The sequence below is a fragment of the Fusarium coffeatum genome, assembly GCF_003316985.1.
Source record: "Fusarium coffeatum strain FIESC_28 chromosome Unknown BRIP53273_contig_142, whole genome shotgun sequence".
Taxonomy (NCBI): domain Eukaryota; kingdom Fungi; phylum Ascomycota; class Sordariomycetes; order Hypocreales; family Nectriaceae; genus Fusarium; species Fusarium coffeatum.
In genome coordinates this window covers 37,019-54,962 of record NW_022157935.1, presented here as the reverse complement: position 1 = coordinate 54,962, position 17,944 = coordinate 37,019, and the positions used below count along the sequence as shown (strand labels likewise).

The window sequence follows — 17,944 nt, the reverse complement described above, 5'->3', positions numbered from 1 at the left end:
TTGGAGTATGGAGTATGGAGGGGGAGGGGCAATGGGGTAACTTTTTTTTCCATCACCCCATGAGGGAAAGAGCAAGGGTGGGACGTAAGTAGTGCGGGAAAGGGTCTAGACATGGTAGGGTAGCTCATTTATAAGTCGGCCGAATCTCGCAATGGCGACATTGTCGTCGACTTTTCGGTTGAGTCAAATACTGTTTCCTTTCCTTTATTCTGTATAAGCAGATTCAAGTTATCAATCATGGATTCAACAATACCGACCTCGCTTCTTACAGCGCTCAACTGTAGAGGCAACATCCACCTCGTTATTGGTACAAACCCACTCGCTGCGACTCGATGCGGCCAATCTCTGGGTTCTGGCGCACAGCCAATTCTTATTGCCCCCGAGGGTGCTGAGCTTCATTACGCTCTACAGAAGAAGATAGACGACGGAAGTGTTCAATGGCACAAGAAACAGTTTGAAGATTCCGATCTGCTATCACTTGGTCGCGAGGAGGTTGATGGGGTAGTGGATGCTGTCTTTGTCACTTCGGCAGCACGAGACACTCAAAGTAAGTTACTGAGAATTGAATTTTCGAGCAATCAACTAACAGATTAGCAATTCATATCTCTGCTCTGTGCAAACGCAATCGAATCCCCATAAACGTCGTTGACGCTCCTCAACTTTGCACATTCTCCCTCCTTTCGACACATAGCGATGGCCCTCTCCAGATCGGCGTTACCACGAACGGTCGAGGTTGTAAGCTGGCCTCTCGAATTCGCCGTGATATCGCCGCATCACTCCCCGTAGATCTCGGCGCTGCCTGTACACGACTCGGAGACGTTCGCCGTCGCATCCACACCGAAGACGCCCTTGTGGCTGAAGACGACCCCGCCTCCCCCGACGACTCTTTCGACCAGGACGCCCACTTCAACCGCCTTATTACAGAAGAAGATGCTAAGAACCGAAGAGTGAGATGGCTCAGTCAAGTCTGCGAATACTGGCCTCTTAAGCGCCTGGCTGCTATCACAGACGACGATGTAGAGACAGTTCTCAAGTCATACCCCGGGAACGGTCCCGATATCAAGCGTGACCCTGGCACTCCCGAGAAACGTGTTGGTACAATTATCCTGGCCGGTAGTGGACCTGGACATCCCGATCTTCTTACACAGGCTACACACAAGGCTATCAAGTCTGCGGATCTTATTCTTGCCGATAAGCTTGTACCTTCTGGTGTCTTGGATCTTATTCCCCGTCGTACTCCCGTTCAAATTGCTCGCAAGTTCCCTGGAAACGCCGATCGTGCTCAGGAAGAGCTTCTCGAAATGGCGCTTGCTGGAGTTCAAGAGGGCAAGACTGTTCTGCGCCTCAAGCAAGGAGATCCTTATGTGTATGGACGTGGTGGTGAGGAGGTTGCCTACTTCCGCCAGCACGGCTATGGCGATAGAGTGTCTGTTCTCCCTGGTGTCACCAGTGCTCTGAGCGCCCCCCTGTTTGCTGCAATCCCTCCTACACAGCGCGATGTTGCCGACCAAATCCTCATCTGCACTGGTACAGGAAAGAAGGGTAAGGCACCTTCACCACCTGAGTATGTGCCAAGCCGAACAGTGGTTTTCCTTATGGCTTTGCACCGTATTAACGGTCTGATCCGCGAACTAACCACACATATCGAGCTTGAGCCATTGGCCACTCAAGTCTCTCCTGCAACTGGCGAGAGCAAGCGAGTTCTGTGGCCGCGCAACACACCTTGTGCTGTCATCGAGCGTGCCAGCTGCCCTGATCAACGAGTTATCCGAACAACCCTCGAACATGTTGCTGAGGCCATCGAGACAGAGGGCAGCCGCCCACCAGGTCTCTTGGTAGTAGGTCGATCCTGTGAAACCCTCTTCACTCCTGAGAAGGGGCGAGCCTGGGTGACAGAGGAGGGATTTAGAGGAATGGAAATAGAGGACTTCACAGTCGGACTAGAGGCATTGCAAGCATGAGCTTACAACATTTGACTTGGAACTTTATTTGGGAGTTTTGGTTTGGGTAGACATAGCGACTATGCATGATTGGAGTTGGGCTAGATTTGCAAACATTTGACCATATAAATCGAGAATTTTAACATACCTATGCCTGTTACAAACTTGCTATCGTTCTTGACCACATTTTATCTGAGTACCAGGGTTCCCCAAACTTTCCTCTTACTAATGCCACCACTGACGAACTTATAAGCCAAGAACAAAAAACATGCTCAATACCAAGACGGCCCATGCTCAGAGGATCTTACGATTTATCAAAAATGCAAAAAGATAGTTGATAGGCACTGAGAGACTTATTTTGCTCCCGCCAGGGCTTGAACCTGAGACCTTCGCATCACTGAATATTCAGATTGAAGTATTAGTACGACGCTCTAACCAACTGAGCTACGGAAGCCGATCAACTGTTGTTGAGAACCATGAGCCAAAATTGACACCAGGAGCCCTTTGCAGAAAATTGTCCGCTCATGAGCGGCCAATGCAATAAGTCAACCACCTCCCATAGATGCGTGTTAATCGATAGATATGGATTTGAGTATCATTCGAGTTGGCGAAAATCGCAAAGCATCTTAACAGAGAACTATCAATTCTTGATCGTATCCTGGTATATTCCCAAATTCGTTTTCCAACTGTACGTTCACCCCCGAAACCTCTGGTGAACACACTCGTTGTTCTGGCAGTAGCTTGCCTTAGGTCTCTCACGATGTTCGCATACGTGTCGCGTCTGGCTGTTCAGAATGCTCGTCCCCTTGCCTCATGGTTCCAGTGCTTTCTATGCTTGGCCTTCCGAGCATGATAAGCTCGCTATACTTATGCTCGCCTAGCAAGCATCTCATGTAGTCGCGCCTCATCCAGGAGACATTGTGCTCGACTTGTTGAAGCCCTTGGTTCCATACCCGCAGTGCTCTGTCGTAGTTCGTTCCAAGTTTCGTCACCACCAATGTATGCGGCGATCTGACTTTGAGAGTCTGGAGTGAATAGACCGGATCCCTCAATTGAGCCTCGACATGGCGTCGCCAGCGCTTCTCGGCCGGGAAGCGCCACTCTTTTTCGTTTGGATCTTCAAGAAAGTAATTCAACTCCCGGCATGCACTGCAGTTAGGTCCGCTCAAGCACGCGACTTTTTCGTGAGCCCACCCAGTAAGTTGGACTGGCCGAGTCATGATAGGTCGGTGGTGAACATCTCGCAGCGCAACCTCGAAGAAATCTTGAACAGGAGGTACTGGAGGCACGCTGTATGATTCCAGAGCCATGACAAGAGGCTCGAGGAAGTTCGTTCGGAGGTAATGAGGAGTAACCGAGGACCAAGTCTGCCTTTCCTCAACGAATCTCTTGCAGCTTTGTTCCAGCAATCCTAGGGCTTCCTGTCCAGCGCCATTAATGTAGCTTTCTTCCAGAAACTGGACGAATTTTTTGCAAGGACCCCAGTAGTTATCCGGATGGCTTGTGAGCTCCCACAAGCTATAGCCGTCGTGACGTGACTCCGAGATGAGGTCGTTGCCGCATAGGATTAGCTATCCTCCATGTTCGATGATACGTTTGTAAAGCTCTTTGGAATTCTTGAAAACTGTAAATCGTCCCCTCGAAATATTGCGTATGAATTCCCAAAGAAGATATCGATCACACCGTGGTACAATCGTTGGGAGAAAGCTAATAAACTGGGTTAGTCAATTACCCTTACACCATTATCACTTGAGGCTGTCCACGGTTATCTTACCTCTGTAAAACCCACTCATTGTCCGCATTGCGTGATCTAAGAATACCAACAAGATAGGCTTGATCCGAAAGGGTCCATTGAGACTGTGTTTCCAGCTTTCTATCGCAAATAGGATCTGCCCATGCTTTGAAACTTCCAAGCAGGGGCTGATGTTCTGTAGAAGACTTGAAAGCAGCACAAAAGGCATCAAACTCCGTAGCTATGTTGTCGGCCTGTTCAAGATCCTGTAGCCTAAAGTGGGTGTCAGCATGAAAGGTGCCTAGCGAGCGGTGCTAAACTTAACTTACCAGTAATTCCAGTCAATGACTTGTTCCTGGCCATCATAGTTCGTTCTGAGATAGCTTGCGAGTTGCTCACTGATTACTCTTCTATACACGAAGAAAGGAAACTCGTTGATTTGTCTCGGCCGAGAACCTAGGGGTGCATAGGTGGCTCTGATGCAAGTACGGAAAAGTGCTATATCGTTGAGTTCCAATGCCCATTTCGATATGAGGCCGACAGTTGGTGCTGCAGGTTTTACGCTAGAGCCCAAGAGACCACCTATGAAGGCTGTGGCAGCCTGAATCGTGTATGGGTCGTTCTTGCTATTGGAAAGATCCTGAAACACCATTTCAGCCAAATTGTCGTTTTCGGCTTTTGGGCCTGAATGGGCGAAGCTGCTGTTTCTCGAAAGATACTTCCGCAGCCTATCTTTTGGCACAAGCATAACGACTGTCTTGTGATAGCGGAATGTAGGAGCCATGTTCTCATTGCCGGTATATTCGCCCTCATCTTCACTATCCGGATTCTCTTCGTCGATACTGTACCCCAGGATCTCATCGGCATCGATAGTCACGCCCGAGGCAACTCGGTGTCCAGTGGGAGTATATAGTGATTTCAATGTTATATCATATTCTTGCTCCTCATCGTCGTAACCACCATACCCATCCTCCCCTGTGTGAACATGAGTCGTATGCCCTAACATGAGATAGAATCCAGCCTCGGAACAGATCTTGTTTAGGGAGTAAGCAACAGCCCGATCACGGCCTTTTAGGTTTGCCAGGCATAAGCTTGTCTCAGTGTAGAGATGATCCAAGGGGTACATTATCCTGTCAGAATGAGATGATCGTGGTTTCCACTTGGTCAACTGATACTTTAGTCGCTCGGTTTTCTCCAAGACGGTGGAAGCGGAAAGACAGACATCTGCGACAACAAAGAGCTTGTATGTAAGAACGAGGCGATGACCAGCTGTTAGCTTTGTGACTTCGTGGGTCACATCCGAGAACCAGGAAATTGATGTAAGGTCAAACTTGGAAGTAGGAGCAGTCGAAAAGCGGTTGACTTGCGAGCCAAATGATAGCACTACATCGCCACCTTCATGCTGAGATGGAAGACAGACGATGAGCGTTCCAATCATGCCCTTTTCTTTTTCTGAATCCTTGTGCGGCTTGAAGAACGAGCCAGACTCATAAAGAAGAAGCTTATACGGGTTGGCAACAACCTTTCCTAAGCCCAGCCCTTCAGCCGTACTCTGGAGCATCGCGTCAAAGAATTTGGCCCATTCAGGGTTCTTCAGGTCGAATTTGGATGCGTCAAGCTCCCATGTGTCGCGTACCGATGTATCCACGATGGTCTTGTCACCGTGGCCAAAGGGCGCCTGGCGGCATGCGGCCTTGATGATTTGCGCATCATCTTCTTTAAGTGGTAGAGGAATAAGATTATCGCCCTCGATTTTAAGACCCGGGTTCGGAAATGCGGAATAGTGGTTAAATGTTGCGATATTGCCCGTCGATTCAATTGAGTTGAGCGTCTGCAACAACTTACGGTTTTTGTTCGATCACAAGAGCAGCAGGGTGCTCGGATACGATAACATCATCGTCATCTTCATCATCGCTGATCTCTACCACTGCCGACGGGGGATAGAATATTGTTTTGTGTTGGTTTCTGCAGTCCGTATATAAGTTTTTTTCTTTTCTTTTATCTGCCTGTTGACGTCGTGTCTCTACTATAAGGCTGAAGGGAGTGGGGTCGCGACTTGAGGCAGTCGCGTCTCTGTTTATAGGTACGGAGGTGCCCCTGCCGATCATGACGAAAGAGAAAAGAAAAAAGAACAAGCGATATTACATGGAAGGTTCAACAATGACGATGCCTTCCTGTAAAGTATTAGATCAATGATACCAGTCAAGAGTTTGCTCCCATCTTCTTTACATATTAGGTACCTAGGTAGGTAGTTAAATACTGAGTATCTTGATTAGGTAGGTATTATTTAGATTCACTTGGCTGTATCATGCGCTTCTATTATTTACAAGTAACAATTTTCGTACACCACCTACCATTTTGCAAGATAATTGCCGAGATCCTTCTTATTCATCAATAGCGATTCTGAAACACTAAACAATTCAACGCACTTCTAATCGTCGATGACGATAACTTCTTGTTTGATCGCGGGCCCAGTCCCAATTTCGGATGCTTGAAAAGATGTACAAGGCCTCTTGTTGGGCTGTATCTCACCTTCGGGCGCTGGTCTTATACCAGCCATGCTAGGAGGATTTGCAGACGGGGTTACGCCCTCTAGAAGAATGATTTCACGGTAACGCTGATCTCCGAGAAACTCTTTCATCCAGTCTCCCTCAAGAGGCTGCACCGCGTCCTTCAACTGTCGAAACATTTGCTGCCACCATTTTAAAACTGACGGCTGAGCCTTTTTCTTCGTGTGTGAGGGTGAGACACCTGCCTCGACCAGGTTCCTGTTTTATGTCGATGCTCATGGAGCTGTCCTTTCTAAGCGCATGCTCGATATGAGTCCTCCGCTTACCAGGTGCTGTAAACTTCCACACGAGCTGGGCGGGAGAGGTTAGAAACTGGTTCATGTCTACGCAATCAGCGCAGACATCACAGCCACGCGGGCTGAACTCCCACTCCCCCCTGGTGTGTGCCGGTTGAGTCAGATCATATTTGATGACGATACGCACTAACAATTCGAGAACGTTTCCTAAAGCTGGCACTGGTTTTAACCAACCGCTTTGAAACATCCGGATGACTGGAGCTAGGGTGTAAGTGATAATTTCGGCCTGGTTCTGAACAAGAATCCATGTAGACTGTTCCTCGAGCAGCCCATCAAAGGTTTCTTCTATCATCCTGTTCAACTCATCAGAGGCACCAACGCTACAACAACGCTCGATAAACTCCAAGAATTCTTCTCCTTTGCGCTTGTTACCATAGTTTCTTTGGTTCGATTCGCAATATGGCCCTCGTGGTTGAAAGGCGAGTGGCGAAAGCCTTAGTCGGGCACCGCTGTTTTTAATTATGCTTTGAAACATTTCCTTGACATTGGCGAATGTTGGCCTGTGTATCCGTTCATAAATGCTTTCCAGGAGTCTGCGCAGAAAACAATTTTTTACTGGGCTTTGGTCTCGAGTGGCAACTCTGGGAAGGAACCTGGGGAGTTTAAGATCAGCCAAAGAGAGCAGTGTGTCGCAGTAAAGAGACTTACCTGTTTACGACCCAGTCTGGCCTGCTCGATCGTTCTTCAATAAGCCCCAAGACGAGATTCAGATCTTCAGAGGCCCAGGCGGGTTGAGATTCTGTCTTCAAGTCTATAGTGTCTTCAACCCAAGATTTGAAAGATTCTGCTAATCGACTACTGACAGACTTAATGATACCTAGGATACTGTCGCATCTGGTGCGGAAATCTGAAATAGTCTCCTCATAAAAAAGGTCGAGCCTTACACGTAGGATAAATTAGTTATAATGAAAGCTACCACACAAAGACTTTGGATTCGCGGTTAGCCACTTACCATTTATTCCAATCAATGGAAGTCTCGCTGCCTTCAAACTTCAAGGAAAGATAACCCGCGATTACGTTTGCTGTGCAACCTGGGGCTGACATCCATGCGATTCTGTATAAGTAATCATCCTCGCTAGAGCAAATGCTGAGGTTTGTCCGGTCGGGACATAGTGGGCGATGTATGTACCAAGTAACCACTTCACTTATCATTGGCGCTTTTATTGATTCGGCAAGCCCAGCGGTTATCTGTATGGCATTGCGTACCCACCGCTTTTAAATCGGAATCGTCTGGATGGACTTTGAGAGCCTTTCCAAGTATCATACCTACACCCTTGACCCCTCTATCTGGGGCTTCCTCGTTGATTCCCGATCTGTTGTAGTCACTGACTTCATGAAGTGCCAAGAGACTCAGCAAGTGCTGGCTTCGCACGAGGATAACGGCGGTATTGCGGTAGCGCTTGGTGATTTTGCCCTCTTCTGAGGCGTCCCGGGGGTTGAAATCTTTGCCATCGCTATTGTCAGCCTCGAGACCTTCCAGTTTGCCCTGATGAAAGCCCAGGAGCTCCCTCTTTGCATTGAGACTTTTCATGTTGCTTGCTGAGATCACCCATGATGTGGGTGGACGATCGTGGAGTAAAACAAATATCAAGCTCAGTCGATCGAGTCTATACAGCGGATGGTCTACATCTGACGTCGCGCAAAAGTTTTGCCTCAATGCAGAGATCGTTCAAAATTTGACATACTGCTCAGTCACGACCCTTCATTCCCTCAAGGGACAGGGGTCTTCCTCGGCTTCTGTCATCAAGTGTATATAGATATTTTTCGAACATATGATTGCTTCGTGGACATTCTTTTAAAATCTTTGCCACGCATTCAGACTCTTTGTTTTGTCTAGACGAGGGCGCCGAAACAGGTTCAGTTTGGTAAAGGTCGTATGAGATTATGAGACGATAGCCTGAGTCAAGCCTACTGACTTGGTGGTCGAAAGTCGATGTCCAGCCCATAATCGAAAGGTCTTGTGCTGATGAATGCGCAGTAGAAAGATGATGTACTTGTCCATCAGATGAGAGAGTGATGTCGGTACCCTGGTGCTCTGATGGGAGGCAGACCAACAATGTACCATATGTTCTCTTAACGGGATGTTCCTTCTCTTGCCTCGTTGGAGCCCCAGGGCCGCACAGAGTCAGTCTTGGGTGTGCTACTTCGGCATAACATAGCTCGAAATCTTTGACAATATCGAGACTAATCTTGTCAAAGAATGACGGCCACGCGGGGTTTGTCAGATGGAATTGCGTATGGTCAAGCTCCCACACATTTGGAGAAGAAGAATTCGAAGACGCAAGCTGCTTGATAGCTTGTGCATAATGTTCTGTAAGTGGTAAGGGTACGATTGGGTGATCCTTGATACTGATGCCTGGGTTGACGAACAACTGATGGCAATTGGTTGCTACCTGCCCTTGTGGTCGGATGGACTGCAGAGCGTCAAAAAGCGATTGTTTCCAGGGCTCCTGTTCCTGGCACAGTCTGTTGTCCGATGAACAGGAATATCCATAATCCATCTTGCTATTGTAGGCATCACTGCCCACAGACGCAGTCATGACCACTTGTTGCAAATTGATTTAAAGGGGGATTTAGATGCTCATTATGATCGTAACGGTCCGTTCGTAAAGTGGTTCGCGTAGGCGCGACGCGCCATGCCCCTGTAAAGTGTAAAAAGCAACGAGCAACAGCATGGGTCTTCGATGATCGTCAATACGATGAAGAAAGGATTTGAATATAGTAAAAGTGTTAAAACGATTTTCCGACAAAGAATATTTTCGTAGGTTTCAAGGAAGGAGCGTGCAGAATGCATCTGCATCGATCTTTCCTACCTACCTATTTACCTTTTCACCGACCCTTCCGTTATTCTGGGTGTTAGAGAGGGAAGGAGCTCCTCGTTGTAATTCCAATGTCAACAAAAAGATTATCCTTGATCAACATCAAAATGATGAAAATAGAGTCTTTGACCATGGCCTATGTCGAATTACCCATCAAGGTTGTTTCGTCACACCGTAATTCCCCATGTTTTAAGGTGATCAATAATGCTGTTGTCGAAAGATGCCTTTATTTTACACTTGCACTCATCCTATGCCTCACCTGTCGAATCCATTCATCTTCTCAACCTTTCAGCTTGTGGAATCTCAACCAAGAGCACGAAGATTTATTGTGAGCAAGTATCTGGCATTTCATTCAACCGAGCTGACTCATCAGGCCCCTCACCGCTCCGCTATTGAAAAGTTATCATCCTTGAAGTGAAGCCTTCGCCATGTTGATACACCTCCACTTCTCAGACGAAACCATGGGCACTCTATCACAACGAGCCACAGAGGCTGTGGGTGGGCTAGATTTGCCATGGAGGTTCGCGCCAAGGGGTGATTACGATCCTGACCATAATCCTTCGGGACTGGTATCTTTTGGCACAGCTGAAAACGTAGGATGCTCCTTGTTAGCAACTATAAATACTAACGTTTCATCAGGCCTTGGTGACGGACCAGCTCAAGGAATTTACGGACCAGAATGTATGTGTTCATGCGCCCGAGAATTTAGAGCTCCCTCAACTTACAAGTTCAGGTGACTATCTCACACGAGGACTTTCTGTACCGTGGTAGCCACGCAGGGGGCTCTCGATTCCCTTCGGCTCTGGCTGCCCACCTCAACGAGTACTTGACTCCTCACAGCCCCATTACCCCAGATATGATCCAGTGTGTCGGTGCCGCTACTGCAATGCATGACATCCTTGCGTGGGGAGTTGCGGACCCTGGCGATGGTGTATTGACCAGTAGGCCTGTTTACGGTCGGTTCGAGCTTGATTTCGGGAATAAATCCCAAGTGAGAGTTGTGTACTCCGACAACAAGACCAAGAATGCTTTCCAAGACAATATTGTCGACAAGTTTGAGGAGGCATTGATGAGATCCAAAAAGGCTGGTATACACGTCAAGATGGTGCTGATTGTCAATCCTCATAATCCTCTTGGTAAGAAATGCCTGTCCATTCTCTGTTTAGTGATTGACGATAGTCAGGGCGATGTTATCCTAGGTCGACCCTCATCAAAATCATGCAGTTTTGCCAGAAGCATAAGCTACATCTCTTAAGTGACGAGATTTATGCCTGTTCGGTCTTTGATACCGATGAGCCTGCAACTCCTTTCACTTCGATACTATCGATAGATTCTACAGGGGTCATTGACCCAGATCTCCTCCACGTCACCTACGGTCTCAGCAAGGATTTTGGCGCCGCGGGGCTTCGTCTAGGCGCTATAATTACTCGAAGTCGACCAGTCCTTCGTGCAATCCAGGCAGCGATGCGTTTTCACAACCCTTCCGGTGCTAGTCTAGCAATAGGAAGCGCTATGCTCGAGGATAGAGTGTGGTGTCGATCTTTTGTGGATTCATCGAGATCAAAGATTGCACAAGCTCATCGACATGTCACTTCGCAGCTCAAGGACATGGGCATCAAATACTTACCGGGGAGCAACGCGGGTTTCTTTGTCTGGATTGACTTATCTCCGTACCTTTCATCTGAGTTGGATGGAGAGTTAAATCAAGAATTTGCTCTCGCGAAAAGATTGCGCCAGGATGGTGTTTTTCTGCATCCCCGAGAGGAGCATTCGCAAGAACCAGGGTGGTTCCGAGTAGTGTACACGCAAGACCCAAGAACCGTGACCGAAGGGCTACAAAGGTACTTTCCCTTTTGCATATGTGGTGAAAATGCTAATGGTTCCCAGGATCAGGCGGGCAATTTTGTGAGGTGGGCGTTGGCGGTAGGGATATCTAAACCCACGATTGCCCAAGTCAAGCAGGGGTGAAGAATTTCAAAAATAGAGGAGAGGAGCAGAGTAATCAGCCATCACACGTAAAGCCGTATGCTGTTGCAACGTTGACATAAAGCTAGAAATCAATCTTCAGTTCAGATGACGATATTGATAGCTTATTCTTGACGCGCTTTTGTACCTGTCGCCTACTGGCTAAGGGCATCCTCGAACTTCTTACCGGTCAACATGAGAAAAGCCTCTCGGTAGCGGTCAGATGTAGCCTGGACGATATCCTGGGGAAGTTCAACACCCTCCTTGCCCTTGAGCCCTTCCTTGGTGAGCCAGTTTCGAATGAACTGTTTGTCGAAGCTGTCCTGGTCGCGACCGGGCATGTAACCGGCTGCTGGCCAGAATCGGGAAGAGTCAGGAGTCAGTACCTCGTCGACCAGGTAGATGTTACCCTCTCCATCCTTGGCGAATTCAAATTTGGTGTCGGCCAGAAGAATGCCTCGCTCTTCGGCGTACTTGGATGCCTCCTCATAAATCTTCAAGGACAGCTCCTTTACGCGATCTGCAGTCTCACGGTCACCAACCTCCTTCCAAGCATCGTCAGGGTGGATGTTCTCGTCATGCTCTCCGGCATCGGCCTTGGTGCTAGGTGTCCACAGGGGTTGCTTGAACTTTGATGCCTCCTCCATACCGGGCTCGACAGTGATACCATGAACAGTACCGTTCTTCTTGTACTCCTTGTAGGCAGAACCGGTCAGGTAGCCTCGTCTGTTAGTCTGTTAGTGTCTTGGTGCTCATACAGAGCACGAGCAATGTGCGCCATTTCACGTCCAGTGAATGACGTTGCGGGGTGCTTCCGACATGGGAGGGAGACCGTACACAATGGATTCGATCTTGATAACAGAGAGCTTCTTGACAACCATGGATCTGTTCTTGATGATCTGGACCTCCTCAGCAGAAACACCTTCAGGGACATCGAGGCTGATGAAATGGGTTCGCAGGCCAGGAATGCGCTCCGTCAAAACCTTGAACCAGTGGGCCGAAAGAATGGTCAGAATCTTGCCCTTGTCGGGAATTGCGTTCTTGAGAACAGCATCGTAAGCTGAGACGCGATCAGAGGCCACGAAAAGAAGGGTATCCTTGTCGGGCAGCTCAAAAAGATCGCGCACTTTGCCGGAAGCAATCTTTTGAAAGCTGGGCAGGGAGATTTCCGTCAAGGCAGACATCGTGGCGGTATTTGACAATTCCGAGCGAATCTGTATGATACCGTAGTAGAGATGAAGTCAATTCGTAACTATCACCAGAAGAAGTCTCGCGATGTGATGTTATTCGAGAAAGAGTTGAGGACGAAAGTGACGAAAGAGTGAGGAGAAAAATTTAGCCGATCACTCGATGCAGCGTGCAAAAGTTTCTCCACTGAGTCACGAATCCCATTGCGATTTCGGCATTTTGAGGTGGCTGGCCAAAGTTTATCAATAAGAAGCCACGTCTTTTCATATTTGAAGCCTTCTTCAACGTCAGGATACGAGTACACAAACTCGTCTCGCATAATGACAGGGGCTTCGGAGCGAGTCGTGCACAGTGCGCTACAGTTTGAACACACACTCACTGTACGGTATCACAAGCCTCCACTGCCACAACGCTTTCTTAAGATGGAGCTTCAAATGTTGGGCTGGACCTCTATGTTCTTATTTTCTCGGAGAGTTTAGTTATATAGGTAATTAAATGGGCATGAGAATTAAAGCGTTGTTTATATTATATTGCAACCCCAGATTAATTGGTGGTAACATACCGCCCCAAGGGTTACCGACGAGTGTTCATAAGTAACTACCAACTTAACAAGTCATAGTCACAGACGGAGTCTGAGCACAGGCACAAAGATTAAGTAGCTACCTATGAATAACACATTAAAACTACAATAGATGCATGCCCTTTCTATAACTGCATGGAAGCTTATGCGGATGGAACTCCAGAGTTGGGCAATGACCCTCATAGTTCAGTGGGCACGGAGGCTTTAGTTGAGGAATGACATACTAATACGTCTTACAGTACTCAGAAAGCCAGGCTATTTCTTCTCATATTGTGTGTCACGATCAAGCAGTCTTGACCGCTAATCGAGTCGAGTGCAGAGTGTCGCAGGAAGGCAGATTTATGTTAAGCCATCGTCGCGGTATAGTGAGCGAGCCATGTTCATCAAGCTAGGCTCATAAATAGCGAAAGATACACGGTAAGAACGGTTAAATATGCCCTACGGTAGGAGCTTGTCATTTTGAGAGATAATAGCATTGCTATTTCACTTCCATAGCCCTCAAAGGGTACCATTTATAGGATTGGAATCACAAACAAGCAGATTTCTAGCATTTGTCTTGGGTTTCAATGCGTATAAGCTTGTAGAGATCCTTTGCTCAAATCTTTCTCGACTAGTATGTACATCATTTTGTAGAATTATGATGGCAACCTCAATTATCTTACATCATTAGAACCATGATCGGGCAAGGAGGCGCCGTCAACAGAACAACAAATGCACTAAACAAACTGTTGATTTTTCATCGTTGCGCAGAATTAATCAAATGAAGAGCCTGAATGATGCCATTTCGATTCGACAAAAAACACTGGAGTTTTCGGCGATGTTGAAGATACCCTGCTTGGCCTACGTAAGAGTTACATCAGATGTCTGTAAGAACGCACTGACATTATTCCGCGTAACGGTTATTGCAGACGTTCAAATAGCCTTTTTAGCCTAGTTTATCTAATGCAACACTGTTCGTTGATTAAGTCTTTCTAACGTCCGCTCTGCAACCGTTGTAAACAATAGCCGCGTTGTGGTCGAGGCTGGGGTATCAACATCCATCTTGAGTATCAAAGTCCTGATTGGTCAACATCCTGCACTTTTTACGGTACTGTATGAAAAGAGAACCAACAAATAAACCAAGTCACACAATTGATTGATGCAGTGATCTCAGCCTGTCATAGATGCGGCTCAATAACTCACTCACGTGAAACCAACAACATTCGTGCTACACGATACCCATACTGCAACTTCAACACCACTGACAACCGTCGATATGCACTTTCAGGCAGAGTCTGAGATACTGGACGAATTTATTACAACTCATCCTTTGATTATGTCTATGCTCCCTTCTGGGGTTAATCGACAACAAAACAAAAACTCCACAAGCCTCGATCATGGTCTCGCTAACGTTGTTGCTTCTATTTACGAGCATGCTGATTAAGCTTGAATTGTTTAGCCTGTCTCCTTAGGATTCAGACGTATCACAATCCGCATTCCATTGCACAGGCACCAGAGTCGACTCCACGGGAGGCGAAACCTCTAGTAATGTGGTTCTTTACACCTAGTACTTTGGTATTCAGATCGGCAAATTCTACCATGAAAGCATCACGTGAGATACGACGGATGCACGGTAGGGACGGCTAGTTTTCATGTCCGAGATTAGTTTTCCGTGTTCCGTGACAGCTTAACGATTTCCGACCCGGACTCCGTGCTTGTAAAAGCTTTCCAATCCGAAAATACCCATCCATGATAATGCGGATGATGTGTCCCCGGATTCAAGGTTAGGAAGTTGATCTATTTCCACCTATCATCGACTCGCAAAGGAAGGGCATATGTAATTGTTCGGAAATTCTTTCCCGAATTCCTTAGGATAATCCTTGCTCGTTGTTATCGAGTCTGGGCCCTTTCTGGCTTGTATGTATCTTTCCTGAGCTAAACAAGCAGGCCTCGACAGTGAGTTTAGATGTTAATGCATTGATATTCACTGACACAGCTTGCCCTGCCCAACCGTATGCTGTCGAATCAGATGTGCTACAACGCACTCAGTGCCTACATGTCTCTCCCAGTCTAAGAATCAAGCCCTTGTTGTGGATCGAAGGCAAGGTTACCCCGGTTGCACATCAAGCACCTCAAGGAAAATGGACATGACGATCGGGCATCTTAGATCCATGCCTATTCAAACTGCTTTGTTGATACGACGCTGTATGACAAAGATTTCTCTTCAATGTAACCTGAATTACCTATCCCACCTAGACATAAATAGAACGGTCCTTCATTTCCCTGGCCTAGACTTCTTGCTCCAGTGCTTGACTTAGTCTGATTACTCATCTACTCGACTGGTATGCTACGTTGTGATCTCGTTCTGAGCCACCCTCGTTTCCTCCATGTTCGAATCAACTAATGTCCTGTTGTGTCTACGATCCTGCTACTAAGTAGTGATTCGAGGGACTAACCCGGCCATGTCAACTTTCCACCGTCACCCAGACCTTGTCAAGGAAGGCATCTGCGGCTCTTGCTCGGGATTTGATATCCATCCGGTCCCGGTAGTTGCTCTTCACACCCATCCATGATCATCCCCATACATACATGAGTAAAGCCAGGTAGTCGTAGCCCTACAGGCATAACATCATGACTCGCACGAGTCCACTGGACCCACAGCCAGTACCAAGAGATTGTGTACGCCATATCTGGCAAGGACGATCTTCGCACAACCGTCGTGGTTGGACACGTATACGGAGACTTGAGTCGCTTGAGTCGAAAACTGGTCTACGACACAAAAAGACTCGAGATATTGGATTCGATGGCTTGGGTAAAGAAAAGTCTGCATGATTTCGCGGTCACCAGATACTGGTAGCCCCAAAGTCTCAGCGAGTCAATACCAGCCCTAGCTTGAGACTAGATCGACAGCAGCCGTTCCATGTGGAACCCTAACAGAACGCCATTTTCCAAGGTATCGATAAATTTCAGTTTGCGATTCAGTTCGGATCTCGCGCTTCGCATTTGTAAAGTTTCTTCCGAGTTCCTGTCGGTGAGTTCTGTAGAGTAGACCGCGGTGGATCAGCTGTGACCAAGAGGTGGATATAATGTTGCACTGCAAGTGCAGTATTATCGTCAAAGTGGGAACATGGATTCGACCGCGCAATCTCGAGTTGGATTCCAGGATCTGTTCTTTCAGCCTTGGCAGGAAAGCGTTGAGATTAGCCATGTTGATCTGTATGGCAGGAGGGACGTGCAAGTCACGTAGGTAGTCTGGGCATGCTAGCAAAGAAACGACCCGTCAGATTGCAAGCGTCGGTTCGAAGGCACCTAACCCGGTAGTGTACAGCTGATGTCTCAACAAGGCTAAGAAAGTCAGCTATTGGGTTTGATATATATTGCATTGTTTGTTCACGAGCAGAGCCCATGGATACATCCTTGGTACAAGAGAAACAAATGCAATTAGCCTTCCATCTGGACCACTAGACTAAGTAACAATAGTGGTAATGTATTCGTAAGGTAGTATTTGTATTGAGAACGCACAAGCCATCGTCATGAAAGAAGTAAAACCGGCCCCTCCCGTTATCCCTGTCCCTTGCATTTCATGGCCACTAGGTCGCGGTCTCGTTCTTTGTCCAATCATGATCTGATGGCTCAACGTGCAATTGCCATTTACATGTCTTAGGCCTTGCTGCAGGAGCCCTCAAGTGTGTCTTGTCTCCCTCCATTGGTTTCGCCTTCCGATATGCTGAAGAGAATATGTGGAAGCAGCTACCACGCACTTGAGTTTAGGCAGTGCCTGCCTTACCACTGTATATGCCCCTACTAGTACAAGGCAGGAGCGCATATCATCACCTAAACTTCCGCTCCCGTCTCCCAACTTTTTCTTAATCATCATTTTGGGTTTGCGCCGTCTTTCTCTCTCCATATCTGCAACCTGGTCGCCTACCTCCTCGCCAGGGTTTTCTATGGCCAAGACCGTGCCAACGCCAGTGGCTTCACTTGCATCGCGGCTAGCAGCATAGACGCTCTGTGCTCTGTTCCTGGGGACAACTTACCAATATCCATCCATCTTCATCAAACATCGCTGTGATGCCCACTCATCGTCGCTGTCTCGACCCGTCTCCGCTTATCTCCTGCCACTCTTCCTGGCGTCCCACCCCGACTCTGCACTGAACAAAAGCGCCAGTCCCCTCTCCATTGTCCAAACAGCACCAGCAAATTCAACAAGGACCAAGGACCTGGAAGCACATTACGTACTGACAAGTACCCTGCTTGAAGCTAACACCAGAGTACTGGGCTGGAGAGCTTAAACCTGTGCTATCAAAAGACTCGCTGAAAGCTGCACGCTATCACTACTTACCTTAACGTCATACAGATATTTCGCTCTGTACTTTATGAGCCTCGTCTTATGAGCCAATCGCCTTTAGCCTAGCTGCTCTAAAGAGTTGGTTGTTCTGCCTTCCCTTCTCCTGCATACAAACGCCGGCGCAATAGGACCCTGTTGATACTTGCCCAAAAAGGCGGAAGGGCCCCGTACTGTCGAGCCGGCCTGGACCGTGTACAACACGTCCGCCTGTCACCCGGCAGTTAATCTGCTGCTCCGCTCCCGCTCCCACACCATCTACCGCTCATTTTACATATATCGTACAGCTCGAGGCTAAATCAAATCTGGTCTTCATCGCGGTACAAGGCCCCAGTTCCACGACTATTGGGATACGCCTATTACAGGTCGTAACCCCGTCACGTACTTTCACAATACGTGTACTTTGACCTTCGGCAGCTTTTAAGGTCCCCGTTGCAGCCCCTTGCAAGAACGCCAAATCCCAACCGAGTCGCAAATCTATACCGGAACTATTGACTGCCAGCTGCGTAGCACGGCGGCTGGGCATATGG

General features: G+C 47.8%; 4 protein-coding genes across 4 annotated transcripts; 2 read left to right on the top strand and 2 right to left on the bottom strand.

Annotated features, from left to right (window-relative positions):
* Window positions 1-237: 237 nt before the first annotated feature.
* FIESC28_06561 (uncharacterized protein) lies at window positions 238-1,961 on the top strand (the record flags this gene model as incomplete). The annotated part of the gene is made up of 2 exons (XM_031160704.1): window positions 238-547; window positions 595-1,961. The coding sequence occupies 2 exons, from the start codon at window positions 238-240 to the stop codon at window positions 1,959-1,961; spliced, it is 1,677 nt and encodes a 558-aa protein (XP_031015082.1).
* A 734-nt stretch (window positions 1,962-2,695) lies between these two features.
* FIESC28_06560 (uncharacterized protein) lies at window positions 2,696-8,069 on the bottom strand (the record flags this gene model as incomplete). The annotated part of the gene is made up of 7 exons (XM_031160703.1): window positions 2,696-3,458; window positions 3,715-3,945; window positions 4,002-5,503; window positions 6,387-6,618; window positions 6,670-6,987; window positions 7,187-7,289; window positions 7,745-8,069. The coding sequence occupies 7 exons, from the start codon at window positions 8,067-8,069 to the stop codon at window positions 2,696-2,698; spliced, it is 3,474 nt and encodes a 1,157-aa protein (XP_031015081.1).
* Window positions 8,070-9,818: 1,749 nt separating this feature from the next.
* Window positions 9,819-11,266, top strand: FIESC28_06559 (uncharacterized protein; the record flags this gene model as incomplete). The annotated part of the gene is made up of 5 exons (XM_031160702.1): window positions 9,819-9,950; window positions 9,997-10,038; window positions 10,091-10,493; window positions 10,697-11,198; window positions 11,245-11,266. The coding sequence occupies 5 exons, from the start codon at window positions 9,819-9,821 to the stop codon at window positions 11,264-11,266; spliced, it is 1,101 nt and encodes a 366-aa protein (XP_031015080.1).
* Window positions 11,267-11,477: 211 nt separating this feature from the next.
* Window positions 11,478-12,506, bottom strand: FIESC28_06558 (uncharacterized protein; the record flags this gene model as incomplete). Its single annotated transcript, XM_031160701.1, has 2 exons — window positions 11,478-12,048; window positions 12,109-12,506. 2 exons carry the CDS (start codon window positions 12,504-12,506, stop codon window positions 11,478-11,480), a joined length of 969 nt encoding a protein of 322 aa, XP_031015079.1.
* Window positions 12,507-17,944: the final 5,438 nt, after the last annotated feature.